The sequence below is a fragment of the Pogoniulus pusillus genome, chromosome 20 (assembly GCF_015220805.1).
Source record: "Pogoniulus pusillus isolate bPogPus1 chromosome 20, bPogPus1.pri, whole genome shotgun sequence".
Classification (NCBI taxonomy): domain Eukaryota; kingdom Metazoa; phylum Chordata; class Aves; order Piciformes; family Lybiidae; genus Pogoniulus; species Pogoniulus pusillus.
In genome coordinates, this window is record NC_087283.1 from 21,745,122 (window position 1) to 21,771,460 (window position 26,339).

Sequence of the window (26,339 nt, forward strand, 5' to 3'; positions counted from 1 at the left end):
CCCTCCAGCCACGGCCACTCCACTACCTCCCTGGGCAGCCCATGCCAGTGCCAATCACTCTCTCTGCCAGGAGCTTCCTCCTCACAGCCAGCCCACACCTGCCCTGACACAGCTTCAGCCTGGGGCCCCTTCTGCTGCTGCTGCCTGCCTGGCACCAGAGCCCAACCTCACCTGGCTACAGCCTCCCTGCAGGCAGCTGCAGGCAGCAATCAGCTCTGCCCTCAGCCTCCTCGTCTTCATTTGATTTGATTGGAAGCAGCAGTGGAGAGAGGGGATCCTGCCACTCTGCTCTGACCTGGGGAGCCCTCACCTGCAGGGCTGCATTGAGCTCTGGGGCCTGTTCAGCACAAGAAGGACCTGGACCTGCTGGAGTGTCGGGGTTAAGCTGGACACATCCCTGCCTAGGGTGCATCACCCAAGAGTATGTGGGGGAAGCATGCAGGCCTGGCTGTCTTTGAGGACTTCAGCTCCATCCAGCTCTGACACTGGCTCCTTGCTTCTCTCCCCACACATACCTTGGCTCCCTCTCCAATGGCTTCTGCACTCCAGCCATGTTCAGGCACAAAGTCCAGCGCTGCTGTGAGGATTCGATGCTGCAGCTGCTCCTCGCTCTCATAGTCCTCAGACTCCTGCCCCCCCTGGCCAGTGTAGCTATGAGAAGGTTATTGTTACAGTGAGGGGAAGGTCACCATCAGCCACCAGCAACCTGGGCTCTGCCACTCAGCTCACTGCCATGCTCCAGGGAGCTGCTCAGTTAAAAAGCTCCTTCCTTCCTTCCCTTTCAGGATAAAGGATTCTTAAAGGAAGCTTTGCCATGAAAGGAGAAGAGAAACAATGAGAGGGGCTCAATCCTGGAGAGCAACCAGCCCTCAGACTCCCATTTAAGTAAAACACCAAAGCTAACCTAGAAACAACACCCAAGAGGTGCTCTGTAGTTATAGGCTTGGGGACAATTGATTGCCCCTATCTGGTGTGGGTGGACACAAAACCCAGAAGCGAAGGTTTGTGCCTTGCAGACCACAGAGGTTCCCTCTCCAAAGCAAGTCCCATCCTGTCTCCCTGGTGGACAATGAAATGGGCACTGCTACAGCAAGCCAGAGCCTCCACTAGCTCTGAACTGTGCTGCCTCCCAGGTTTCAGGTGGGAGCTGCAGGAAAGCAAAGCCTCTCGATCTCATTGCCAGCAGCACAGCACTAGAAACACCTACTGAGTTACCTGGGGCGAGGGCCCTGAGGGTCCTGGTCAGGCTGGAAATCGTTTGGATGCAAATCAAACTGAGAGGAAGACGTGGGAGGCTCCTTCTTCTGCTCACCAGAGGCTCTCCTCAGCACAGCTGAGGCCTGGAGGGCACGCTGAGGTGGGCACAGCTGCCAGCTGACCACTGCAAGGGAAACCCAGAGACTCAGGCACCTCCTTCCCACGAGAGGAGGCACAGGAAAGAAAGGTAGAAGGAGAGAGCTGCCAGTCAAGGCAGCTGTGATGGTTTGGGAGTTACTTATCCTCCCTCCCCACTTATGGAATCACCCTGACTGGGCTCAGCTGAGCTGGAGGTTAAGGAATGGAGCTCTGTAGTCACAGCTCAGCACAAGGTACCAGCAGGTAGGATCAGCCAGTTCCAACCCTCTGCCATAAGCAGGGACACCTCCCACTAGAACAGGGCACTTAAGGTCTCATCCAACCTGGCCTTGAACACCTCCAGGGGGGTTGTGGAGCACAGAAGCACCCAATGTGATCAAAGATCACATTGGGTGCTTCTGTGCTCCACAACCTCCCTGGGCAACCTGTGCCAGTGTCTCACCACCCCCAACCAGTGCCAGTGTCTCACCACCCTCACTGCAAACAACCCTTTCCTAACCATCCAGTTTCAATCTCCCCTCTGCCAGTTCCAACCCATTCAATCCTTGTCCTGTCATTACAAGCCCTTGTCAGTAGTCTCTCCCCAGCCTTCCTGCAGCCCACTTCAGATCCTGGAAGGCCACTCCAAGGTCTCTTTGAATCCTTCTCTTCTCACAGTATCATCAGGGTTGGAAGAGACCTCACAGAGCATCAAGTCCAACCCTTTAGCACAGAGCTCAAGGCCAGACCATGGCACCAAGTGCCACGTCCAATCCTGCCTTGAACAGCTCCAGGGACGGCGACTCCACCACCTCCCCGGGCAGCCCATTCCAGTGTCCAATGACTCTCTCAGGGAAGAACTTTCTCCTCACCTCCAGCCTAAATCTCCCCTGGCACAGCCTGAGGCTGTGTCCTCTCGTTCTGGTGCTGGCCACCTGAGAGAAGAGAGCAACCTCCTCCTGGCCACAACCACCCCTCAGGTAGCTGTAGACAGCAATAAGGTCTGCCCTGAGCCTCCTCTTCTCCAGGCTAACCAATCCCAGCTCCCTCAGCCTCTCCTCACAGGGCTGTGCTCAAGGCCTCTCCCCAGCCTCGTTGCCCTTCTCTGGACACACTCAAGCATCTCAATGTCCCTCCTAAACTGGGGGGCCCAGAACTGAACACAGCACTCAAGGTGTGGTCTAACCAGTGCAGAGTACAGGGGCAGAATGACCTCCCTGCTCCTGCTGGCCACACCATTCCTGATGCAGGCCAGGATGCCACTGGCTCTCTTGGCCACCTGGGCACACTGCTGGCTCATGTTCAGGCAGGTATCAATCAGCACCCCCAGATCCCTCTCTGTCTGGCTGCTCTCCAGCCACTCTGACCCCAGCCTGTATCTCTGCATGGGGTTGTTGTGGCCAAAGTGCAGCACCCTGCACTTGGAGCTATTGAACCCCATCCCCTTGGCCTCTGCCCATCTGTCCAGGGGGTCAAGGTCCTGCTGCAGAGCCCTTCTGCCCTCCAACCCAGCCACATCTGCCCCCAGCTTGGTGTCATCTGCACACTTGCTGATGACTGACTCCATGCCCTCATCCAGATCATCTATGCAGATGTTAAAGAGGATGGGGCCCAGCACAGATCCCTGAGGGACACCACTAGTGCCAGTCACCAGCTGGATGTGGCACCATTCACCACCACTCTCTGGATCCGGCCCTCCAGCCAGTTCTCCAGGCTGCAGAGCCCCAACTCTCATAGCCTGTCCTCATAGCAGCATCATACATGAACACACATGAAGAATCTCTGATGGATTCTCCTAAGTAACCTCTATCAGACTGATCCTGTTGGAACAGACATTCTTGTTGCTTCTCTCACTGCTCTATCCTCCTAGGAACACCTCTACTTAACAGCTGCACACAGGAACAGACAAGTGAAAGGCAGCACAGACACACAATACCCTTCCCAGCAAGCAGAGTCCCCAGGAGGGGCTCCCAACCACCCTTCCACCTTCTTTCCACCCCTCTGCCTTATCCCAGAGTATGCCTTATGTGGAAGTGGAGCTTGGAGGATTGGCCTGAGGGGGTTAGAAGCAGAATTAGAAGCACAGAATCAGTCAGGGTTGGAAGGGAGCACAAAGAGCAGCCAGTCCCAACCCCCCTGCCATGCCCAGGGACACCCTACCCTAGAACAGGCTGCCCACAGCCTCAGCCAGCCTGGCCTGAAACACCTCCAGGAATGAGGCTACCACCACCTCCCTCCCTGGGCAAACCATTCCAGGCTCTCACCACCCTCATGCTGAAGAACTTCTTCCTAACATCTAGCCTGAATCTCCCCATTTCCAGTTTTGCTCCATTCCCCCCAGTCCTATCACTACCTGACAGCCCAAAAAGTCCCTCCCCAGCTTCCTTGTAGCCCCCTTCAGATATGAAAGGCCACAAGAAAGTCACCTGGGAGCCTTCTCCTCTCCAGACCCAGTAAGTTGTGTTACACAGCCAAAGCCCAGGAAGAAAAGCACAGGCACCAACTCCAACAGATAAAGACTCTCACACACACTCTTGTCTTATCTGTGCTTGTGTCACTGTTTCTATAGACCTCAGCAAGCCTGTGAGTGAACCAGACATCAGCTCTGTTTCCTTTTCACAGCCTAGAGTCTAATTCTGTCTCATTAAAGTATTTCAGGTAGCCTCAAACCAGCTGAAAAGAACAAGACATGTGCAGAGCCAGGCTGCATTTGCACACAGCATCACACAGTCAACCAGGATCATCCAGTCCAGCCCAGCATCCAGCCCTGCCCAACCAGCCACACCATGGCACTCAGTGCCAACCTAGCACCCAGCCCTGCCCAACCAACCACACCATGGCACTCAGTGCCCAACCTAGCACCCAGCCCTGCCCAACCACACCATGGCACTCAGTGCCAACCTAGCACCCAGCCCTGCCCAACCAACCACACCATGGCACTCAGTGCCAACCTAGCACCCAGCCCTGCCCAAACAACCACACCATGGCACTCAGTGCCCAGCCAGCCTTGGCTCCAACCCCTCCAGCCACGGCCACTCCACCACCTCCCTGGGCAGCCCATGCCAGTGCCAATCACTCTCTCTGCCAGCAGCTTCCTCCTCACAGCCAGCCCACACCTGCCCTGCCACAGCTTCAGCCTGGGGCCCCTTCTGCTGCTGCTGCCTGCCTGGCACCAGAGCCCAACCCCACCTGGCTACAGCCTCCCTGCAGGCAGCTGCAGGCAGCAATCAGCTCTGCCCTGAGCCTCCTCTGCTGCAGCCTGCACCCCCCCAGCTCCCTCAGCCTCTCCTCACAGGGCTGTGCTCCAGGCCCCTCCCCAGCCTTGCTGCCCTTCTCTCAGCACCTTCCAGCACCTCAGCAGCTCTCTGCAATTCAGGAGCCCACAGCTGGACACAGCACTGCAGGGCTGGCCTGAGCAGTGCTGGGCACAGGGGCAGGATCAGTGCTGCTCTCAGCTGGGCTCCCACGCACTCGATGGGCAGGAAGAGGCAGCCTCTGCCAGGGAAGGATGCAGGCAGGTGGCTCACACTGCAAACAGAAAGGAGCTCCCCAGTGCTGGGCTGGGTCCTGCACTGGCCCCAGCCTGCAGCACAGCTCTCTGCTTCTCCGCTGCCTGACGACAGGGCAGGGGGGAGCTGGAGGGAAGGTGCCAGGCTCTGAGCTTGGGGCAGGAGGCGAGGAACAGCCTGGGAGGTGCCAGCAGATGTGGGTTGCTGAAGGGCAACCCAGAAATGTCTCACAGGTCTGCCAGGCATTTGGGTGTGCTGGCTCAGCTGGCACTGCCCGCACTGAGCCCACACCACTGTGAGAAATGTGTGTTTGATGCAATCAATTCGTGGCAGGAGGTCACAGAGAGGGAGGAAGGGAGATTTTGAACAGAGCTGCAGTCCTGCTTGCACCACCATTGCAAAGGTAAGCAATAGGCTTAAGATATTTTCTGGGGGTGCTGATTGATACCCACCTGAACATGAGCCAGCAGTGTGCCCAGGTGGCCAAGAGAGCCAGTGGCATCCTGGCCTGCATCAGGAATGGTGTGGCCAGCAGGAGCAGGGAGGTCATTCTGCCCCTGGACTCTGCACTGGTTAGACCACACCTTGAGTGCTGTGTTCAGTTCTGGGCCCCCCAGTTTAGGAGGGACATTGAGATGCTTGAGTGTGTCCAGAGAAGGGCAACGAGGCTGGGGAGAGGCCTTGAGCACAGCCCTACGAGGAGAGGCTGAGGGAGCTGGGATTGGTTAGCCTGGAGAAGAGGAGGCTCAGGGGAGACCTCATTGCTGTCTACAACTACCTGAGGGGAGGTTGTGGCCAGGAGGAGGTTGTGGCCAGGAGGAGGTTGCTCTCTTCTCTCAGGTGGCCAGCACCAGAACAAGAGGACACAGCCTCAGGCTGTGCCAGGGGAGATTTAGGCTGGAGGTGAGGAGAAAGTTCTTCCCTGAGAGAGTCATTGGACACTGGAATGGGCTGCCCGGGGAGGTGGTGGAGTCGCCGTCCCTGGAGCTGTTCAAGGCAGGACTGGACGTGGCACTTGGTGCCATGGTCTGGCCTTGAGCTCTGTGCTAAAGGGTTGGACTTGATGCTCTGTGAGGTCTCCTCCAACCCTGATGACACTGTGACACTGTGAACTCCACTACAAGCCCTACCTTGCACGAACGCCAGGCTGTGCCTGGGGTTTATGTCACCACCAGCCCACCCCCAGGCCCTCAGGCTCCCCCTCAGGCTCCCCCTCAGGCTCCCCCTCAGGCTTCCCCTCAGGCTCCCCCTCAGGCTTCCCCTCAGGCTCCCCCTCAGGCTTCCCCTCAGGCTCCCCCTCAGGCTCCCCCTCAGGCTCCCCCTCAGGCTCCCCCTCAGGCCAGGGCGGAGCGCGGGGCCCGGCAGACACCGAGCACGCCGCAGGGGCTCTCCCCAGCTGCTCCCGGAGCTGCTCCCCACCGGGACGCCCTCGCAGCCCAGGCTGTGTCCCCCCCCGCCCTCCCGGGCCGCCAGGTGCCCGTGCGCGCTGCTGGCAGCCAGGCCTCGGTCCGGCGTCACCCTCTGCAGCCGGGCCCAGGCCTGGCCCCGCCGCCCCGCGGCGCCCCCTGGCGGCGCTGCGCCCCTGCCCTTCACCTCACCTTCCCCGCCCCGCCCCGCTCCCGCCACGGCCACGGCCACGGGCACGGCCACGGGCGCGGCCACGGGCGCGCTCCCGGCGCGCCCCTGCCGCTGCTGCCCTCACCGGAGCCGCCTCGCCACAGCCGCCAGCCCGCCCGCCGCAGCCCGCCCGCCGCCGCCGCCGCCATCTTGGGAGCGGGCAGAGGGCGATGACGTCTACCGGGGACGGACGCGGCGGTGACGGCGTCAGCCCGGGACGGGGACTGCGGAGCGGAGCCGGCGGGGGGTGAGCGGAGCCCGGGACGGGGACTGCGGAGCGGAGCCGGCGGGGGGTGAGCGGAGCCCGGGACGGGGACTGCGGAGCGGAGCCGGCGGGGGGTGAGCGGAGCCCGGGACGGGGACTGCGGAGCGGAGCCGGCGGGGGGTGAGCGGAGCCCGGGACGGGGACTGCGGAGCGGAGCCGGCGGGGGGTGAGCGGAGCCCGGGACGGGGACGGCGGCGCGGAGCCGGCGGGGGGTGAGCGGAGCCCGGGACCGGGACGGCGGAGCGGAGCCGGCGGGGGTGAGCGGAGCCCGGGACGGGGACGGCGGCGCGGCGCCGGCGGGGGGTGAGCGGAGCCCGGGACGGGGACGGCGGCGCGGAGCCGGCGGGGGGTGAGCGGAGCCCGGGCCTGAGTCGAGCTGAGGGCAGGCGGGAGGTGAGCGGAGCCCGGGCCTGAGTCGAGCGGAGGGCAGGCGGGAGGTGAGCGGAGCCCGGGCCTGAGTCGAGCGGAGGGCAGGCGGGAGGTGAGCGGAGCCCGGGCCTGAGTCGAGCGGAGGGCAGGCGGGAGGTGAGCGGAGCCCGGGCCTGAGTCGAGCGGAGGGCAGGCGGGAGGTGAGCGGAGCCCGGGCCTGAGTCGAGCGGAGGGCAGGCGGGAGGTGAGCGGAGCCCGGGCCTGAGTCGAGCGGAGGGCAGGCGGGAGGTGAGCGGAGCCCGGGCCTGAGTCGAGCGGAGGGCAGGCGGGAGGTGAGCGGAGCCCGGGCCTGAGTCGAGCGGAGGGCGGGCGAGGGGACAGGGACAGAGGCCGCAGCCGGCGGACGAGCAGGGTGGCGAAGGGCAGAGACCGGAGCCGACGGCAAGTAGGGAGTGGGGGCTGGGACGGGAGCCGAGAGCGGGCAAGGGGGTGAGGGACAGGGACAGGAACCGACGGACAGGCAGGGGACGAGGGGCAAGGACTGGAGCCGGCGGACAGGCAAGGGGCGAGGGGCAGAGACCGGAGCCGGCGGCAAGCAGGGAGTGAGGGACTGGGACGGGAGCCGATGGTGGGCGAGGGCTACGGACTGGATCCGACGGGGCCGGATCGAAGCCAAGGGCAGGCAGCGGGGCGGGGGGCAGGGACTGGAGGTGAGAGCAGGGACTGGAGGTGAAAGCAGGCAGAGGGGCGAGGGGCAGGGACTGGAGGTGAGAGCAGGCAGCGGGGCGGGGGGCAGGGACTGGAGGTGAGAGCAGGCAGAGGGGCAGGGACTGGAGGTGAGAGCAGGCAGAGGGGCGGGGGGCAGGGACCGGAGGTGAGAGCAGGCAGAGGGGCGGGGGGCAGGGACTGGAGGTGAGAGCAGGCAGAGGGGCGGGGGGCAGGGACTGGAGGTGAGAGCAGGCAGAGGGGCGGGGGGCAGGGACCGGAGGTGAGAGCAGGCAGAGGGGCGGGGGGCAGGGACTGGAGGTGAGAGCAGGCAGAGGGGCGGGGGGCAGGGACCGGAGGTGAGAGCAGGCAGAGGGGCGGGGGGCAGGGACTGGAGGTGAGAGCAGGCAGAGGGGCGGGGGGCAGGGACCGGAGGTGAGAGCAGGCAGAGGGACGAGGGGCAGGGACTGGAGGTGAGAGCAGGCAGCGGGACGAGGGGCAGGGACTGGAGGTGAGAGCAGGCAGCGGGGCGGGGGGCAGAGCGCAGGCAGCGGGGCCGAGGCAGTTGCTGCCCGCAGCGTCCTGTGCCGCTGGGCGCTGCCTGCTGCGCACCGCACGGCTGGGAGGGTTCGGGAGGCTTCGGCGCTGTGCAGCGCAGCTCTTCCCTCCGTCGGAGCTGCAGCAGTGCCTCAGGCCCCCTCCTGGCTCTGTTTGGGGCAGTGCTGCTCCTCAAGGACTGTCTGAAGTGTGTGTGAAGGGAAGATAAGGCCCCTGCCTGCCTCCCTCCCTCCCCCCACCCCCGAAGCCCATCGTGGATCCAGCCACGGAGCCTCCTCCAGGCACGGCAGGGATGCTGCTGGTGTGGTAGAGGCTAAGCCCTTGGCTGGTGGAGAGAGCCAGGTCCTGGCAGGCTGGAGCTAGAGGTCAAGAGAGGAGATTCTGTCCTTTGGCTCTTCTCTGCTCAGACCTCACCTCCAACCCTGCCTCCAGCTCTGCTGGCCCCAGCACCAGGAGGGCACAGAGCTGCTGGGGTGAGGCCAGAGGAGGGCACAGAGGTGGTGCCAGGGCTGGAGCAGCTCTGCTGTGGGCACTGCTGAGGGAGCTGGGGGGGTGCAGCCTGCAGAGGAGAAGGCTCCAGGGGCACCTCAGAGCTGCTGCCAGGGCCTGAAGGGAGCCTGCAGGGAGGCTGCAGAGAGCCTTTGGCTGAGGGGGGCTGAGGCAGGCCAAGGGGCAATGGTTTGGAGCTGAGGCAGAGCAGGCTGAGAGTGGAGCTGGGGAAGGAGTTGTGCAGTGTGAGGGTGGTGAGAGCCTGGCACAGGCTGCCCAGGGAGGCTGTGGCTGCCTCCTGCCTGGGGGTGCTCAAGGCCAGGCTGGCTGAGACCTTGAGCAGCTGAGTCTCATTGAGAGGCATCCCTGGGCATGGCAGGGTAGGTGGAGTCGATGATCTCTGAAGTCCCTTCCAAGCCCTGAGCCATGCTGTGACCTGGCAGTGACTCACTGGAGGACTCCCAGGCCAGTTTGCAAATCACTGCTTTGGCAGGAGAGAAGAGGATTGGGAGAGCTGCAGGCTGAGGGAGCTGGGGGTGTTCAGCCTGGAGAGGAGAAGACTCTGGGGTGACCTTCATCTGCCTTCCAATAGCTGAAGAGATCCTGCAGGAAGGCTGCAGAGGGACTTCCCATGCTGGGAATGCCAGAAAGTGCTGGGGGCAGTTCCCTTTAGTGGCTTTATCAATGGCCTGGATGAGGAAATTGAGTGCAGCCTCAGGAAGTCTGCAGGTGACCCCAGCTTGGGTGGCTGTGTTGGTCTGATGGAGGGACCAAGGTCAGTTGTAGGAGATCCAACAAGGCCAAGTGCTGGGTCCTGCTCTTGGGTCACAGCACAACCAAACAGTGCTACAGGCTTGGCTGGAAACCACCCAGCAGAGCAGGACCTGGGGGTGCTGGTTGGCAGCAGCTGAAGGTGAGCCAGCAGTGTGCCCAGGTGGCCAAGAAGGGCATCAGCAGCCTGGCCTGGATCAGCAAAGGTGTGGGCAGCAGGAGCAGGGAAGTGATGGCAGCCCTGTGCTGGGCACACCTGGAGTGCAGGGCCCAGTTTTGGGCCCCTGACTCTAAGAAGGCCATGGAGGGGCTGCAGCAGGTCAGAGGAAGGGTAGGAAAGGTGGGGAAGGGCTCTGGACACAAGGGGCTGCAGCAGGGCAGCAAAGGTGGGGAAGGGCTCTGAACACAAGGGGCTGCAGCAGGTCTGGAGGGCAGCAAAGGTGGGGAAGGGCTCTGAACACAAGGGGCTGCAGCAGGTCTGGAGGGCAGCAAAGGTGGGGAAGGGCTCTGAACACAAGGGGCTGCAGCAGGGCAGCAAAGGTGGGGAAGGGCTCTGAACACAAGGGGCTGCAGCAGGTCAGAGGAGGGCAGCAAAGGTGGGGAAGGGCTCTGAACACAAGGGGCTGCAGCAGGTCAGAGGAAGGGTAGGAAAGGTGGGGAAGGGCTCTGAACACAAGGGGCTGCAGCAGGTCAGAGGAGGGCAGCAAAGGTGGGGAAGGGCTCTGAACACAAGGGGCTGCAGCAGGTCTGGAGGGCAGCAAAGGTGGGGAAGGGCTCTGGACACAAGGGGCTGCAGCAGGTCAGAGGAAGGGCAGCAAAGGTGGGGAAGGGCTCTGAACACAAGGGGCTGCAGCAGGTCAGAGGAAGGGCAGCAAAGGTGGGGAAGGGCTCTGAACACAAGGGGCTGCAGCAGGTCAGAGGAGGGCAGCAAAGGTGGGGAAGGGCTCTGAACACAAGGGGCTGCAGCAGGGGAGAGGAGGGCAGCAAAGGTGGGGAAGGGCTCTGAACACAAGGGGCTGCAGCAGGTCAGAGGAAGGGCAGCAAAGGTGGGGAAGGGCTCTGGACACAAGGGGCTGCAGCAGGTCAGAAGAAGGGCAGCAAAGGTGGGGAAGGGCTCTGGACACAAGGGGCTGCAGCAGGTCAGAGAAGGGCAGCAAAGGTGGGGAAGGGCTCTGAACACAAGGGGCTGCAGCAGGTCAGAGAAGGGCAGCAAAGGTGGGGAAGGGCTCTGAACACAAGGGGCTGCAGCAGGTCAGAGAAGGGCAGCAAAGGTGGGGAAGGGCTCTGAACACAAGGGGCTGCAGCAGGTCAGAGGAAGGGCAGCAAAGGTGGGGAAGGGCTCTGAACACAAGGGGCTGCAGCAGGTCAGAGGAAGGGCAGCAAAGGTGGGGAAGGGCTCTGAACACAAGGGGCTGCAGCAGGTCAGAGGAAGGGCAGCAAAGGTGGGGAAGGGCTCTGAACACAAGGGGCTGCAGCAGTTCAGAGGAGGGCAGAAAAGGTGGGGAAGGGCTCTGAACACAAGGGGCTGCAGCAGGTCAGAGGAGGGCAGCAAAGGTGGGGAAGGGCTCTGAACACAAGGGGCTGCAGCTGGTCAGAGGAGGGCAGCAAAGGTGGGGAAGGGCTCTGAACACAAGGGGCTGCAGCAGGTCAAGGGAGGGCAGCAAAGGTGGGGAAGGGCTCTGAACACAAGGGGCTGCAGCAGGTCAGAGGAGGGCAGCAAAGGTGGGGAAGGGCACTGGACACACGGGGCTGCAGCAGGGCAGCAAAGGTGGGGAAGGGCTCTGAACACAAGGGGCTGCAGCAGGTCAGAGGAGGGCAGCAAAGGTGGGGAAGGGCTCTGAACACAAGGGGCTGCAGCAGGTCAGAGGAGGGCAGCAAAGGTGGGGAAGGGCTCTGAACACAAGGGGCTGCAGCAGGTCTGGAGGGCAGCAAAGGTGGGGAAGGGCTCTGAACACAAGGGGCTGCAGCAGGTCTGGAGGGCAGCAAAGGTGGGGAAGGGCTCTGGACACAAGGGGCTGCAGCAGGTCAGAGGAGGGCAGCAAAGGTGGGGAAGGGCTCTGAACACAAGGGGCTGCAGCAGGGGAGAGGAGGGCAGCAAAGGTGGGGAAGGGCTCTGAACACAAGGGGCTGCAGAAGGGCAGCAAAGGTGGGGAAGGGCTCTGAACACAAGGGGCTGCAGCAGGTCAGAAGGGCAGCAAAGGTGGGGAAGGGCTCTGAACACAAGGGGCTGCAGCAGGTCAGAGGAGGGCAGCAAAGGTGGGGAAGGGCTCTGAACAAAAGGGGCTGCAGCAGGTCTGGAGGGCAGCAAAGGTGGGGAAGGGCTCTGGACACAAGGGGCTGCAGCAGGTCAGAGGAGGGCAGCAAAGGTGGGGAAGGGCTCTGAACACAAGGGGCTGCAGCAGGGGAGAGGAGGGCAGCAAAGGTGGGGAAGGGCTCTGAACACAAGGGGCTGCAGCAGGTCAGAAGGGCAGCAAAGGTGGGGAAGGGCTCTGAACACAAGGGGCTGCAGCAGGTCAGAGGAGGGCAGCAAAGGTGGGGAAGGGCTCTGAACACAAGGGGCTGCAGCAGGTCTGGAGGGCAGCAAAGGTGGGGAAGGGCTCTGGACACAAGGGGCTGCAGCAGGTCAGAGGAGGGCAGCAAAGGTGGGGAAGGGCTCTGAACACAAGGGGCTGCAGCAGGTCAGAGGAGGGCAGCAAAGGTGGGGAAGGGCTCTGGACACAAGGGGCTGCAGCAGGGGAGAGGAGGGCAGCAAAGGTGGGGAAGGGCTCTGAACACAAGGGGCTGCAGCAGGTCAGAGGAAGGGCAGCAAAGGTGGGGAAGGGCTCTGAACACAAGGGGCTGCAGCAGGTCAGAGGAGGGCAGCAAAGGTGGGGAAGGGCTCTGAACACAAGGGGCTGCAGCAGGTCAGAGGAAGGGCAGCAAAGGTGGGGAAGGGCTCTGAACACAAGGGGCTGCAGCAGGTCAGAGGAGGGCAGCAAAGGTGGGGAAGGGCTCTGAACACAAGGGGCTGCAGCAGGTCAGAGGAGGGCAGCAAAGGTGGGGAAGGGCTCTGAACACAAGGGGCTGCAGCAGGTCAGAGGAGGGCAGCAAAGGTGGGGAAGGGCTCTGAACACAAGGGGCTGCAGCAGGTCAAGGGAGGGCAGCAAAGGTGGGGAAGGGCTCTGAACACAAGGGGCTGCAGCAGGTCAGAGGAGGGCAGCAAAGGTGGGGAAGGGCTCTGGACACAAGGGGCTGCAGCAGGGCAGCAAAGGTGGGGAAGGGCTCTGAACACAAGGGGCTGCAGCAGGTCAGAGGAGGGCAGCAAAGGTGGGGAAGGGCTCTGAACACAAGGGGCTGCAGCAGGTCAGAGGAGGGCAGCAAAGGTGGGGAAGGGCTCTGAACACAAGGGGCTGCAGCAGGTCTGGAGGGCAGCAAAGGTGGGGAAGGGCTCTGAACACAAGGGCTGCAGCAGGGGAGAGGAGGGCAGCAAAGGTGGGGAAGGGCTCTGAACACAGGGGCTGCAGCAGGTCAGAGGAAGGGCAGCAAAGGTGGGGAAGGGCTCTGAACACAAGGGGCTGCAGTAGGTCTGGAGGGCAGCAAAGGTGGGGAAGGGCTCTGAACACAAGGGGCTGCAGCAGGTCAGAGGAAGGGCAGCAAAGGTGGGGAAGGGCTCTGAACACAAGGGGCTGCAGCAGGTCTGGAGGGCAGCAAAGGTGGGGAAGGGCTCTGAACACAAGGGGCTGCAGCAGGTCTGGAGGGCAGCAAAGGTGGGGAAGGGCTCTGAACACAAGGGGCTGCAGCAGGTCTGGAGGGCAGCAAAGGTGGGGAAGGGCTCTGAACACAAGGGGCTGCAGCAGGTCAGAAGGGCAGCAAAGGTGGGGAAGGGCTCTGAACACAAGGGGCTGCAGCAGGTCTGGAGGGCAGCAAAGGTGGGGAAGGGCTCTGGACACAAGGGGCTGCAGCAGGTCTGGAGGGCAGCAAAGGTGGGGAAGGGCTCTGAACACAAGGGGCTGCAGCAGGGGAGAGGAGGGCAGCAAAGGTGGGGAAGGGCTCTGAACACAAGGGGCTGCAGCAGGTCAGAGGAGGGCAGCAAAGGTGGGGAAGGGCTCTGAACACAAGGGGCTGCAGCAGGTCTGGAGGGCAGCAAAGGTGGGGAAGGGCTCTGAACACAAGGGGCTGCAGCAGGTCAGAAGGGCAGCAAAGGTGGGGAAGGGCTCTGGACACAAGGGGCTGCAGCAGGGCAGCAAAGGTGGGGAAGGGCTCTGAACACAAGGGGCTGCAGCAGGTCAGAGGAAGGGCAGCAAAGGTGGGGAAGGGCTCTGAACACAAGGGGCTGCAGCAGGTCTGGAGGGCAGCAAAGGTGGGGAAGGGCTCTGGACACAAGTCCTGTGAAGAGCAGCTGAGGGAACTGAGGTTGTTTGTTCTGGAGGAGAGAAAGCTGGGAGGAGACCTCGTTGCCCTCTGCAACTCCTTGAGAGGAGGTTGCAGTCAGGTGGGGTTGGGCTCTTCTCTCTAGCAGCAGGGGAAGAAGAGAGGAAACAGCTTCAGGTTGTGCCAGGGGAGGCTCAGGTTGGAGATGAACAGCCTCAGGTTGTGCCAGGGAAGTTCAGGTTGGAGATTTAACAGCCTCAGGTTGTGCCAGGGGAGGCTCAGGTTGGAGATGAATAGCCTCAGGTTGTGCCAGGGAAGTTCAGGTTGGAGATTTAACAGCCTCAGGTTGTGCCAGGGGAGGCTCAGGTTGGAGATGAACAGCCTCAGGTTGTGCCAGGGGAAGTTCAGGTTGGAGATGAACAGCCTCAGGCTGTGCCAGGGGAGGCTCAGGTTGGAGATGAACAGCCTCAGGTTGTGCCAGGGGAGGCTCAGGTTGGAGATGAACAGCCTCAGGTTGTGCCAGGGGAAGTTCAGGTTGGAGATGAACAGCCTCAGGTTGTGCCAGGGGAAGTTCAGGTTGGAGATGAACAGCCTCAGGTTGTGCCAGGGGAGGCTCAGGTTGGAGATTTAACAGCCTCAGGCTGTGCCAGGGGAAGTTCAGGTCGGAGATGAACAGCCTCAGGTTGTGCCAGGGGAAGTTCAGGTTGGAGATGAACAGCCTCAGGTTGTGCCAGGGGAGGCTCAGGTTGGAGATTTAACAGCCTCAGGTTGTGCCAGGGGAGGCTCAGGTTGGGGATCAGGAAGAACATCTTCACAGATAGGGTGAGGAAGAGAGGAGAGCAGGGGAGGAAGAGAGGAAACAGCCTCAGGTTGTGCCAGGGGAAGTTCAGGTTGGAGATGAACAGCCTCAGGCTGTGCCAGGGGAGGCTCAGGTTGGAGATGAACAGCCTCAGGCTGTGCCAGGGGAGGCTCAGGTTGGAGATGAACAGCCTCAGGCTGTGCCAGGGGAAGTTCAGGTTGGAGATGAACAGCCTCAGGTTGTGCCAGGGGAGGCTCAGGTTGGAGATCAACAGCCTCAGGCTGTGCCAGGGGAGGCTCAGGTTGGAGATGAACAGCCTCAGGCTGTGCCAGGGGAGGCTCAGGTTGGAGATGAACAGCCTCAGATTGTGCCAGGGGAAGTTCAGGTTGGAGTTGAACAGCCTCAGGCTGTGCCAGGGGAGGCTCAGGTTGGAGATGAACAGCCTCAGGCTGTGCCAGGGGAGGCTCAGGTTGGAGATGAACAGCCTCAGGTTGTGCCAGGGGAGGCTCAGGTTGGAGATGAACAGCCTCAGGCTGTGCCAGGGGAAGTTCAGGTTGGAGATGAACAGCCTCAGGTTGTGCCAGGGGAGGCTCAGGTTGGAGATCAACAGCCTCAGGCTGTGCCAGGGGAGGCTCAGGTTGGAGATGAACAGCCTCAGGCTGTGCCAGGGGAGGCTCAGGTTGGAGATGAACAGCCTCAGATTGTGCCAGGGGAAGTTCAGGTTGGAGATGAACAGCCTCAGGTTGTGCCAGGGGAGGCTCAGGTTGGAGATCAACAGCCTCAGGTTGTGCCAGGGGAGGCTCAGGTTGGAGATGAACAGCCTCAGGTTGTGCCAGGGGAGGCTCAGGTTGGAGATTAGGGCTCAGTGATCTCCGAGGGCTCTTCCAACCTCACCAGTTCTGTGGTTCTGATTCCTCCTGCCATGGCAGTGCCCAGCCCGTGCTGCCCACCTCCAGCTCACCCCCATTTAGGTGGTGAGATTTAACAGCCTCAGGTTGTGCCAGGGGAGGCTCAGGTTGGAGATGAACAGCCTCAGGTTGTGCCAGGGGAGGCTCAGGTTGGAGATGAACAGCCTCAGGCTGTGCCAGGGGAGGCTCAGGTTGGAGATGAACAGCCTCAGGCTGTGCCAGGGGAAGTTCAGGTTGGAGATGAACAGCCTCAGGCTGTGCCAGGGGAGGCTCAGGTCAGAGATTAGGGCTCAGTGATCTCCGAGGGCTCTTCCAACCTCACCAGTTCTGTGGTTCTGATTCCTCCTGCCATGGCAGTGCCCAGCCCGTGCTGCCCACCTCCAGCTCACCCCCATTTAGCGAGACAAGTCGATGCCCTCCGGTTGAGGCACAGGCAGGGAAGCTCCTGCTGCGTTTGGCTCTCTCATCCTTTTCCCCTCCTCTCTCTGTCCCTGCCCTGACCTCTGCCTCTCTGTGCGCCCCTGCAGGTGTGCTGCTGCTGTGGCAATGGGCGAGTACAGCATCGCCGCGGGCCAGCGTGTGGCCATCGTCTGGGACAGCTCCTCGCCCGTGGAGGCTCTGAAGGGCTTGGTGGATGAAATGCAGGCGCTGGTGGGAGCTGCTGGCAGTGTCTCCGTGGAGAATGTCAACCAGCTGTGCCAGTGTGAGAATCGGCTCCAGCTCTCAGCTTCACCTCTAAAGGCTGAGGGTGTTCCTGAGCTGACAGCTCAGAGACGTGGACCTGCTGCAAGGGGTCCAGAGGAGGCCACAGAGGTGCTCAGAGGGCTTGGAGAAGCTCTGCTGTGGGCACAGGCTGGCATGGTTAGGGCTGTGCAGCCTGCAGAGGAGAAAGCTGCAGGGAGAGCTGCAGTTCAGTACCTGCAGGGGAGCTGCAGGCAGGCTGGGGAGGGACTGCTCAGAAGGGGCTGTGGGCACAGGCTGAGGGCAATGGTTTGGAGCTGTAGCAGGGCAGAGTTAGGTTGGGCATCAGGAGGGAGTTGTGCAGAGTGAGGGTGGGGAGAGCCTGGCACAGGCTGCCCAGGGAGGTGCTTGAGGCTCCATCCCTGGAGGCATCCAGACTTAGGCTCCATGTATCCCTGTGCAGCCTGCTCTGGCTGGAGCTGTCCCTGCTGCCTGCAGGGAAGTTGGAGAAGATGCCCTTGGAGGGTCCCTTCCAACCCAGTGCCAGCTGTGAGTGTCCTGCTTTGCAAGCCAGCATTTGGAGCAGCTCAGCTCCTGCTGTCTCTCATCACTTCTGCTGCTGTGAGCTGGCAGCAGAGGGGAGGGAGGTGGAACTGAGTGCTGCAGCAGGCTCTGTGTGTGTGTGTGTGTAAAACTGACCCTTCCTCCTCTCCCTTCCTTTCCAGCATCCCACAGGGAGTCCAGCTTTGATGTGGTCCTCTCAGGGCTGGTCCCAGGCAGCACAGCACAGCACAGCCCCGAGGTGCTGGCAGAAATCGCTCGGATACTAAAGCCTGGGGGCAGAGTGCTCCTGAAGGAGCCTGTGCTCACAGCAGCAGGTGAGACAGCACCCAGCAGCCCTGCCCCTGGGGGCTGCAGAGCAGGGCAGGTGGGCATCAGTCATAGAATCACAGCTGTCGAGGTTGGGAGAGACCTTAGAGATCAGCGAGTCCAAATGGAGCTCTCTGTGCCACCTGTGCTGCTGAGCTGCCACCACAGACCCACAGAATCAGCCAGGCTGGGAGAGAGCTCCAGGCTCAGCCAGGCCAACCTGGCACCCAGCCCTGCCCAAACAACCACACCATGGCACTCAGTGCCAACCTAGCACCCAGCCCTGCCCAAACAACCACACCATGGCACTCAGTGCCAACCTAGCACCCAGCCCTGCCCAAACAACCACACCATGGCACTCAGTGCCAACCTAGCACCCAGCCCTGCCCAACCAACCACACCATGGCACTCAGTGCCAACCTAGCACCCAGCCCTGCCCAACCAACCACACCATGGCACTCAGTGCCAACCTAGCACCCAGCCCTGCCCAAACAACCACACTATGGCACTCAGTGCCAACCTAGCACCCAGCCCTGCCCAAACAACCACACCATGGCACTCAGTGCCAACCTAGCACCCAGCCCTGCCCAACCAACCACACTATGGCACTCAGAGCCCAACCTAGCACCCAGCCCTGCCCAAACAACCACACTATGGCACTCAGTGCCAACCTAGCACCCAGCCCTGCCCAAACAACCACACCATGGCACTCAGTGCCAACCTAGCACCCAGCCCTGCCCAACCAACCACACTATGGCACTCAGAGCCCAACCTAGCACCCAGCCCTGCCCAAACAACCACACCATGGCACTCATTGCCAACCTAGCACCCAGCCCTGACCAACCAACCAGACCTTGGCACTCAGTGGGCAGGGGAAGGAAGAATGGATCTGATGAGCAGAGACTGAAGGAGCTGGGGATGGTTAGTGTGAGGAAGAGGAGGCTGAGGGGAGACTTCACCACTGTCTACCTGAAAGGAGGTTGTGGAGAGGTTGGTGCTGGTCTCTTCTCACAGTGACAGAACAGGAGGGGATGACCTCAGGCTGCAGCAGGGCAGGGTTAGGCTGAGCATCAGGAGAAATGTTTTACCCAGCAAGAGGGGTCAGGACCTGGAATGTGCTGCCCAGGGAGCTGCTGGAGTCACCAACTCTGGAGGGGTTTAAAAGCTGTTTGGATGTGGTGCTTGGGGGTATGGTTTGGAGTGAGCCTTGCAGAGCAGGGATCTGGGTTGGACTTGGTGATCCTGAGAGGCCTTGGCCAGCCTGAATGTTTCTGTGCCTCAGCCCTTGCTGGCACAGGGACCTGGTTCAGGGTGGAAGAGGGAAACACTGGAGCCACTTGCTAAGATGAAGTGTTTGCTGCTGGCAGTTCTGGGGCACCTCCTGCAGTGCTGGAACACCAGAAACAGCTCACTGCAAGGTGCTGCAGCTGGGGTGAGGCAATGCCAAGCACCAATGCAGGCTGGGCAGTGCCAGGCTGCAGAGCAGCCCTGAGCAGAGGCACTTGGGGGTGCTGCTGGAGGAGAAGCTCAGCAGGAGCCAGCAGTGTGCACTTGCAGCCCAGAGAGCCAAGCAGAGCCTGGGCTGCAGCAGCAGAAGTGTGGCCAGCAGGGCCAGGGAGGGGATTCTGCCCCTCTGCTCTGCTCTGCTGAGAGCCCACCTGGAGTCCTGCATCCAGTGCTGGAGCCCCTGGCACAAGAGGGCTGTGGAGATGCTGCAGAGTGTCCAGAGCAGGGCCAGGAGGATGCTGAGAGGCTGCAGCAGCTCTGCTGTGAGCACAGCCTGAAAGAGTTGGGGCTGTGCAGGCTGCAGCAGAGGAGGCTCCCAGGGGACCTTCTGGTGGCCTTGCAGCATCTGCAGGGGGCTGCAAAAAAGCTGGGGAGGGACTTTGGAGGCTGTGAGGGAGTGGCAGGAGTGGGGGGGGCTGGAGCAAAGCTGGAGGTGGGGAGAGTGAGGCTGGAGGGGAGGAGGAAGTTGCTGAGCAGGAGAGTGGGGAGAGGCTGGAATGGGTTGCCCAGGGAGGGGGTTGAGGCCCCATGGCTGGAGGTGTTTGAGGCCAGGCTGGCTGAGGCTGTGTGCAGCCTGCTCTAGGTAGGGTGTCCCTGGGCATGGCAGGGGTTGGCACTGCCTGCTCCTTGTGCTCCCTTCCAGCCCTGCCTGGTTCTGTGCTTCTAAACCCTCCCTTCTAAAGCTCTTCTTTTCCAGGTGCTACACTGACCTCTACTTTGGTTCTTCCCTCCTCCTACTTGTTGCTTTTTGTGCTCTTGCAGCAAACAGCAGCAGACTGAAGACAGCAGCCAAGCTGCCCACGGCTCTCACTCTCTCTGGGCTGGTGGAAGTGAAGGAGGTAAATGAGTCTTAACTGCCTCCAGCAGGCAGTGGAGCTGCTGCCTCGTGGGACCTTGCTGGATGCCAAACTTGGCTTGGTCAAACCCTTCTTAGCTGTGGCTGTGGCTGGATGCTGAACTTGGCTTGGTTAAACCCTTCCTAGCTGTGGCTGTGGCTGGGTGCTGAACTTGGCTTGGTTAAACCTTTCTTGGCTGTGGCTGGATGCTAACTTGGCTTGGTTAACCCTTCTTAGCTGTGGCTGTGGCTGGATGCTAAACTTGGCTTGGTTAAACCCTTCTTAGCTGTGGCTGTAGCTGGAAGCTGAACTTGGCTTGGTTAAACCTTTCTGGCTGTGGCTGGATGCTAACTTGGCTTGGTTAAACCTTTCTTGCTGTGGCTGTGGCTGGATGCTAAACTTGGCTTGGTTAAACCCTTCTTGGCTGTGGCTGTGGCTGGATGCTAAACTTGGCTTGGTTAAACCCTTCTTAGCTGTGGCTGGATGCTGAACTTGGCTTGGTTAAACCCTTCCTAGCTGTGGCTGGATGCTAAACTTGGCTTGGTCAAACCCTTCTTTGCTGTGGCTGTGGCTGGATGCTAACTTGGCTTGGTCAAACCCTTCTTGGCTGTGGCTATTGGCTGGATGCTAAACCTGGCTTGGTTAAACCCTTCCTAGCTGTGGCTGTGGCTGGATACTAAACTTGGCTTGGTTAAACCTTTCCTAGCTGTGGCTGTGGCTGGATGCTGAACTTGGCTTGGTTAAACCCTTCCTAGCTGTGGCTGTGGCTGGATGCTGAACTTGGCTTGGTTAAACCCTTCTTGGCTGTGGCTGTGGCTGGATGCTAAACTTGGCTTGGTTAAACCCTTCTTTGTTGTAGCTGTGGCTGGATGCTGAACTTGGCTTGGTTAAACCCTTCCTAGCTGTGGCTGTGGCTGGATGCTAAACTTGGCTTGGTTAAACCTTTCTTGGCTGTAGCTGGAAGCTAAACTTGGCTTGGTTAAACCTTTCTTGGCTGTGGCTGTGGCTGGATGCTGAACTTGGCTTGGTTAAACCCTTCCTAGCTGTGGCTGGATGCTGAACTTGGCTTGGTTAAACCTTTCATGGCTGTGGCTGGATGCTGAACTTGGCTTGGCCAAACCCTTCTTGGCTGTGGCTGGATGCTGAACTTGGCTGGTTAAACCCTTCTTGGCTGTGGCTGTGGCTGGATGCTAAACTTGGCTTGGCCAAACCCTTCTTGCCCATGGCTGGGAGCTGCCTGCAGCCTCCTCTTGCAGCAGCAGTGTTTGTGTGTGCCTGGAGGAGTTCAGGCTGCAAAACCTCCTCTGCCTGTGCTCCCTGGAGGGCTGGGTGGTGGAGTAAGGCCTGAGCCTAAGCTGCCTCTTGCCACTGCAGCTGCAGAAGGAAGCCTTGAGCCCAGAGGAGAGCCAAGCAGTCCAACAGCACCTGGGTTACCAAGGCAATGACCTCCTCATGGTGCAGCTGGAAGGCAGGAAGCCCAACTTCGAGGTGGGGTCCTCCACTCAGCTCCAACTTGCCTTTGCCAAGAAAGCAGCTCCCTCAGGTGAGCAGGGGCTGGGGTGAGCAGAATCCCTTCAGCAGGGAGACTGTGCTGGGAATCTGGGACTTGAGCCAAGCTGTCTGAGCTGCCACTGGGTTGGGAGCAGAGGCAGGAGTCACTTCTGATCCTGCTTTCTTTTCCCCCCTAGGAAAACCCTCTCTGGACCCAGCTGCTGCCAAGCTGTGGACTCTGTCTGCCAACGATATGAATGATGAGGAGATGGTATCTGGTGTGGGTTGGGAGGCTTTGCTCTTGGCCCTTCTCCTTTCTCACCCCCAAATCCTTTTCAGTCGTTCCTCTTTGGGAGGTTTCTCAGCTGAAGAAGGTAGAAAAGAATTCCCCATCCCAGGGCAAAATCTGCTACCTGAGGTCTTGAGAGCTCAGAAGTGTGGTGAGGGCACAGCTGCAGCACTTCAGTGGCTGCAGCCAGGCTGGCAGGGGTTGGAAGGGACCTCTGGAGCCATCACCAACCTCACCCTTGCCAAGGCAGGGGCACCTAGAGCAGGGCACACAGGAACAGGCCCAAGCAGGTTTGGGATGCCTGCAGAGATGGAGACTCCAGCACAGGATGTGATGCTGTGATCCTGTGCTGGAATCTCCTCTCTGGGCAGCCTGTTGAGGGTTCCAGCACCCCTAAATTGAAGCAGTTCCTCCTCGTGTTTAGGTGGATGGAACTCCTGATGCTCAGTTCTGTGCCCATTGCCCCTTGGGCTGCCACTGGGCACCACTGGTGCCACCCTCCTGACCCTCACCCTCGAAGCAGTGCTGAGCTCCCCCTCAGGCTGCTCCTCTGCAGCCTCAACCCTCTTAGCCTTTGCTCCCAGCACAGCTGGGCACAGCTGCAGCACTTCAGTGGCTGCAGCCAGGCTGGCAGGGGCTTGGAAGGGACCTCTGGAGCCATCACCAACCCCACCCTTGCCAAGGCAGGGGTACCTAGAGCAGGGCACAAAGGAACAGGCCCAAGCAGGCTTGGGATGCCTCCAGAGATGGAGACTCCAGCACCTCTCTGGGCAGCTTGTTGAGGGTTCCAGCACCCCTAAATTGAAGCAGTTCCTCCCTCGTGATGGAACTTCTGATGTCCAATTCTGTGCCCCTCACCCCTTGTGCTGCCACTGGGCACCACTGGTGCCACCCTCCTGATACCCACCTGTGAAGTGTTGCTCAGCAGTGCTGACTCCCCCTCAGGCTGCTCCTCTGCAGGCTAAAACAGCCTCAATCCTCTCAGCCTTTCCTCCCAGTGCTGTCAGCAGTGCTGAGCTCCCCCCCAGGCTGCTCTTCTCCAGGCTAAAACAGCCTCAGTCCTCTCAGCCTTTCCTCCCAGTGCTGATCAGTGCTGAGCTCCTCCTCAGGCTGCTCCTCTGCAGGCTAAAACAGCCTCAATCCTCTCAGCCTTTCCTCCCAGTGCTGATCAGCAGTGATGAGCTCCTCCTCAGGCTGCTCCTCTGCAGGCTAAAACAGCCTCAGTCCTCTCAGCCTTTCCTCCCAGTGCTGATCAGCAGTGCTGAGCTCCTCCTCAGGCTGCTCCTCTGCAGGCTAAAACAGCCTCAATCCTCTCAGCCTTTCCTCCCAGTGCTGATCAGCAGTGATGAGCTCCTCCTCAGGCTGCTCCTCTGCAGGCTAAAACAGCCTCAGTCCTCTCAGCCTTTCCTCCCAGTGCTGATCAGCAGTGATGAGCTCCTCCTCAGGCTGCTCCTCTGCAGGCTAAAACAGCCTCAGTCCTCTCAGCCTTTCCTCCCAGTGCTGATCAGCAGTGCTGAGCTCCTCCTCAGGCTGCTCCTCTGCAGGCTAAAACAGCCTCAACCCTCTCAGCCTTTGCTCCCAGTGCTGATCAGCAGTGATGAGCTCCTCCTCAGGCTGCTCTTCTCCAGGCTAAACAGCCTCAGTCCTCTCAGCCTTTCCTCCCAGTGCTGATCAGTGCTGAGCTCCTCCTCAGGCTGCTCCTCTGCAGGCTAAAACAGCCTCAATCCTCTCAGCCCTTCCTGCCAGCAGAGCTCTTTCCAGTCCCCTCAGCACCTCTGGAGCCCTTAACAAAGGGCTGCAGCCTCCTTCCAATGCCCCCAAACCTGTCTTTGGACATGAGGCAGCAGTGAGAGGTGACAGCTCAGTCCCCTGTGCTCTCTTCCATGCTGTGTTTCAGGATCTCCTCGACTCTGATGAGCTGCTGGATTCAGAGGACTTGAAGAAGCCAGATCCAGCATCCCTCAGGGCTCCATCCTGCAAGGAGCTGGGCAAAAAGAAAGCCTGCAAGAATTGGTCAGTGCTGGGCCTGGCAGAGCATTGAGAGACATAGAACAGCTCAGGTTGGAAGGGACCTGAAAGATCATCCAGTGCCAACCTCCTTCCAACCCAGCCCATTCTAGCATTCTAAGGTGGGAGGAAGAGTGTGGGGTGCTGTGAGGTGGTGTCCTGGAGGGATGAGAGCATCCAGGCCTGCAGGAGGAAGGCCAAAGGAAGTCCTCCTCTCTGGCCAGCAGGGTTTTGGTAGAGCCTTAGTCAGAAACTGAGCTGTGACCCAACTCTGCCTGCAGAAACCTTCAGCTTAGAGCCACAGGATGGGTTGGGTTGGAAGAGACTTTCCAGCTCAGGCAGTGCCAACCTCCTGCCATGGGCAGGGAGCAGCTCCCACCCAGCACAGGCTGCTCAGGGCCTCATCCAGGCTGGCACTGAACACCTCCAGGGAGGTTGTGGAGCACAGATCACCCAATGTGATCTTTGATCACATTGGGTGATTCTGTGCTCCACAACCTCCCTGGGCAACCTGTGCCATGTCTCACCACCCTCAACCTGTGTCAGGCTCTCCCCACCCTCCCTGCCAACAATTTCTCCCTCCTCTCCCAGCTCAAAGCCATTTGCCCTCATCCTGTCACTCCAGCCCTTGTCCAAAGTCCCTCCCCAACTCTCCTGGAGCCCTTTCAGCTACTGCAAGGCTGCTCTGAGGTCCAGACTCTTCACCATCCTCACACTGAAAAACTCCTTCCTCAGCTCCACTCTAACCTCAGCTTCAAACCATCTCCCCTTTGGCCTGTCCCTAGACAGCCTCAGCAGAGGTCCCTCTGCAGCCTGCAGGAGGCTCCCTTCAGGCACTGGCAGGCAGCACTCACACACACACCAAGTACTGCAGAGCCCTTTCCTCAGCCAGCCTCAGCTTGAGGAGTGTCTCAGCACTTGCTGTGCCAACCAGGGAGTGGAAGAGCCAAATGCAGAGTGTGGAAGAGCTGTGGTGGGGCAGGGGGAAGGGTTTTGCTGCCTGGGGAGGCAGTGCTGATGCCTCTCAGCCTCTCAGCAGCAAGCAGCAGCTGATAACCTTTTGCTTTCCTGCAGCACCTGTGGCCTGGCTGAAGAGCTGGAGCAGGAGAAGAGGAGCTCCCAGCCCAAATCTGCCTGTGGAAATGTAAGTTGCCCTGTTTTGGTTCCTACCTGTGCTCTGCTGGCCATGGCTTGTGCCTAACAAGTCTGTTCTCCAGTGGCAGAGCCAGGGCAGCAGGGCAGGGCACACAGCAATGTATTTGGGGGGGGGTCTTGGAAGTCTCCAGAACAGGAGAGTCCACAGCCTGCTCCAGGCCTCCAGCACCCTCACACCTGTGCCTGCCCAGACCTTCAGGCTCCATCCTGTTGGGTCTGCTGAGCTGAGGACACCTCTGGCACAGGGCACCAGGCAGAGCTCCTCCCTTTCTGCTCCTGGTGGAGACTCCCTCCGTAGCATCACAGAGTGGTAGGGATAGGAAGGGACCTCTGGAGATGGAGTCCAGCCCCTGCCAGAGCAGCATCACCCAGGGCAGGGGCACACAGGAAACACAGCCAGGGGGGTTGAAAGCTCCGAGCAGGAGGCTCCACAGCCTCTCAGGGCCAGCCTGCTCCAGGCCTGCAGCAGCCTCCACCAACAACTTTCTCCTCATGTTAAGGTAGAGCCTCCTGGGTTCCAGCTCATCTCTCTTGGTCCTTGTCTTATCACAGGGCACCCCCCAAAGAGCCTGGCACCTCCATCCTGGCACCCACCCCTCAGAGACTTACAGCCATTGATCAGTCCCCTCTCAGCCTTCTCCTCTCCACACTAACCAGCCCCAGGGCTCTCAGCAGAGCTGTTCCAGACTCTTCTCATCCTCACAGCCTCCACTGGGCTCTCTCCAGCAGGTCCCTGTCCTCAGGCTCTGGGCAGCCCAGAGCTGGGCACAGCAGTGCAGCTGTGGTCTCAGCAGTGCAGAGCAGAGGGGCAGCAGGAACCTGCCCAGCCTGCTGAGCCACACTTGCCCTGCTGCACCCCAGGAGCCCATTGGCCCTCTTGCCCCCAGGCCACACTGCTGTCCCATGGGCACTTTGCTGTGCCCAGCACTCCAAGCTCCTTCTCCAGGGAGCTGCTTTGCAGCAGATCAGCTCTGACCTGTGCTGCTGCTGCTGCTGCTGCCCAGGGCAGGACTCTACACAGGGCTCTGTGCTGCTGCTGCATGCTAAGGACCTGTCTGGAGGTGCCGAGCTCTGTGGGCAGAGAGCTCCAGCTGCCCTGCCTGCAGGAGGCCTTTCTCTTGCCTGCTGCTGCTGCCCAGGGGCAGGACTCTACACAGGCTTCGTGCTGCTGCTGCTGCATGCTAAGGACCTGTCTGGAGTGCCAGAGCTCTGTGGGCAGAGAGCTGCCAGGCTGCCCTGCCTGCAGGAGGCCTTTCTCTTGCCCTGCTGCTGCTGCCCAGGGGACAGGACTCTACACAGGGCTCTGTGCTGCTGCTGCTGCATGCTAAGGACCTGTCTGGACGTGCCAGAGCTCTGTGGGCAGAGAGCTGCCAGCTGCCCCTGCCTACAGGAGGCCTTTTCTTTCTCTTGCCAGTGCTACCGGGGGTGCCTTCCGCTGTGCCAGCTGCCCCTACCTGGGCATGCCTGCCTTCAAGCCCGGGGAGAAGATCCTCCTGAAAGAGAACCAGCTGCATGATGCCTAATAAAGCCCCCCCTGGATGCCCTCTGAAGGACATCCTCTGCTTTCCCAGCACTCTGAGCTCCTTCCTGCAGCCCTCCTCCTCCTCTCTCCAGCCCAGGCTCCTGCTGGGCAGGGACACTGTAGGTAGGGACACTTGGGGTCAGCCGTGGGTTAGCTGCTCAGCTTCGGTGGGAAGTGCCTCTTCTAGCTCTTAAGCTGCACTTTAGACTTCGTTTTAGCTGCCTCGACTCGGACAGCAGCCAGCAGCGCAGGTGCCACCAGCAGAGGGAAGCAGATCCAAGCATCAGGTTGCCCTGGCAGGGGGGTG

General features: G+C 60.7%; 2 protein-coding genes across 2 annotated transcripts in view; one reads left to right on the forward strand and one right to left on the reverse strand.

The window, feature by feature from the left end:
* COQ9 (coenzyme Q9) overlaps positions 1 to 6,650 on the reverse strand; it is a 20,508-nt gene extending 13,858 nt beyond the window's left edge. Inside the window, exons 1-3 of the mRNA XM_064160578.1 lie at positions 6,547 to 6,650; positions 1,216 to 1,381; positions 516 to 651 (exon numbers count right to left, since the gene is read on the reverse strand). Of these exons, the coding sequence (XP_064016648.1) occupies positions 516 to 651; positions 1,216 to 1,381; positions 6,547 to 6,610 (366 nt within the window). The 5' untranslated portion in view covers positions 6,611 to 6,650. The remainder of the gene's footprint in view (positions 1 to 515; positions 652 to 1,215; positions 1,382 to 6,546) is intronic.
* On the forward strand, positions 1,519 to 26,083 carry CIAPIN1 (cytokine induced apoptosis inhibitor 1). Its single transcript, XM_064160589.1, has 10 exons — positions 1,519 to 1,599; positions 16,203 to 16,378; positions 17,082 to 17,234; positions 19,495 to 19,571; positions 20,943 to 21,111; positions 21,257 to 21,330; positions 23,246 to 23,361; positions 24,430 to 24,499; positions 24,819 to 24,820; positions 25,925 to 26,083. Exons 1-10 carry the CDS (start codon positions 1,559 to 1,561, stop codon positions 26,031 to 26,033), a joined length of 987 nt encoding a protein of 328 aa, XP_064016659.1. The 5' UTR covers positions 1,519 to 1,558; the 3' UTR covers positions 26,034 to 26,083.
* The last annotated feature ends 256 nt before the right edge of the window (positions 26,084 to 26,339 follow it).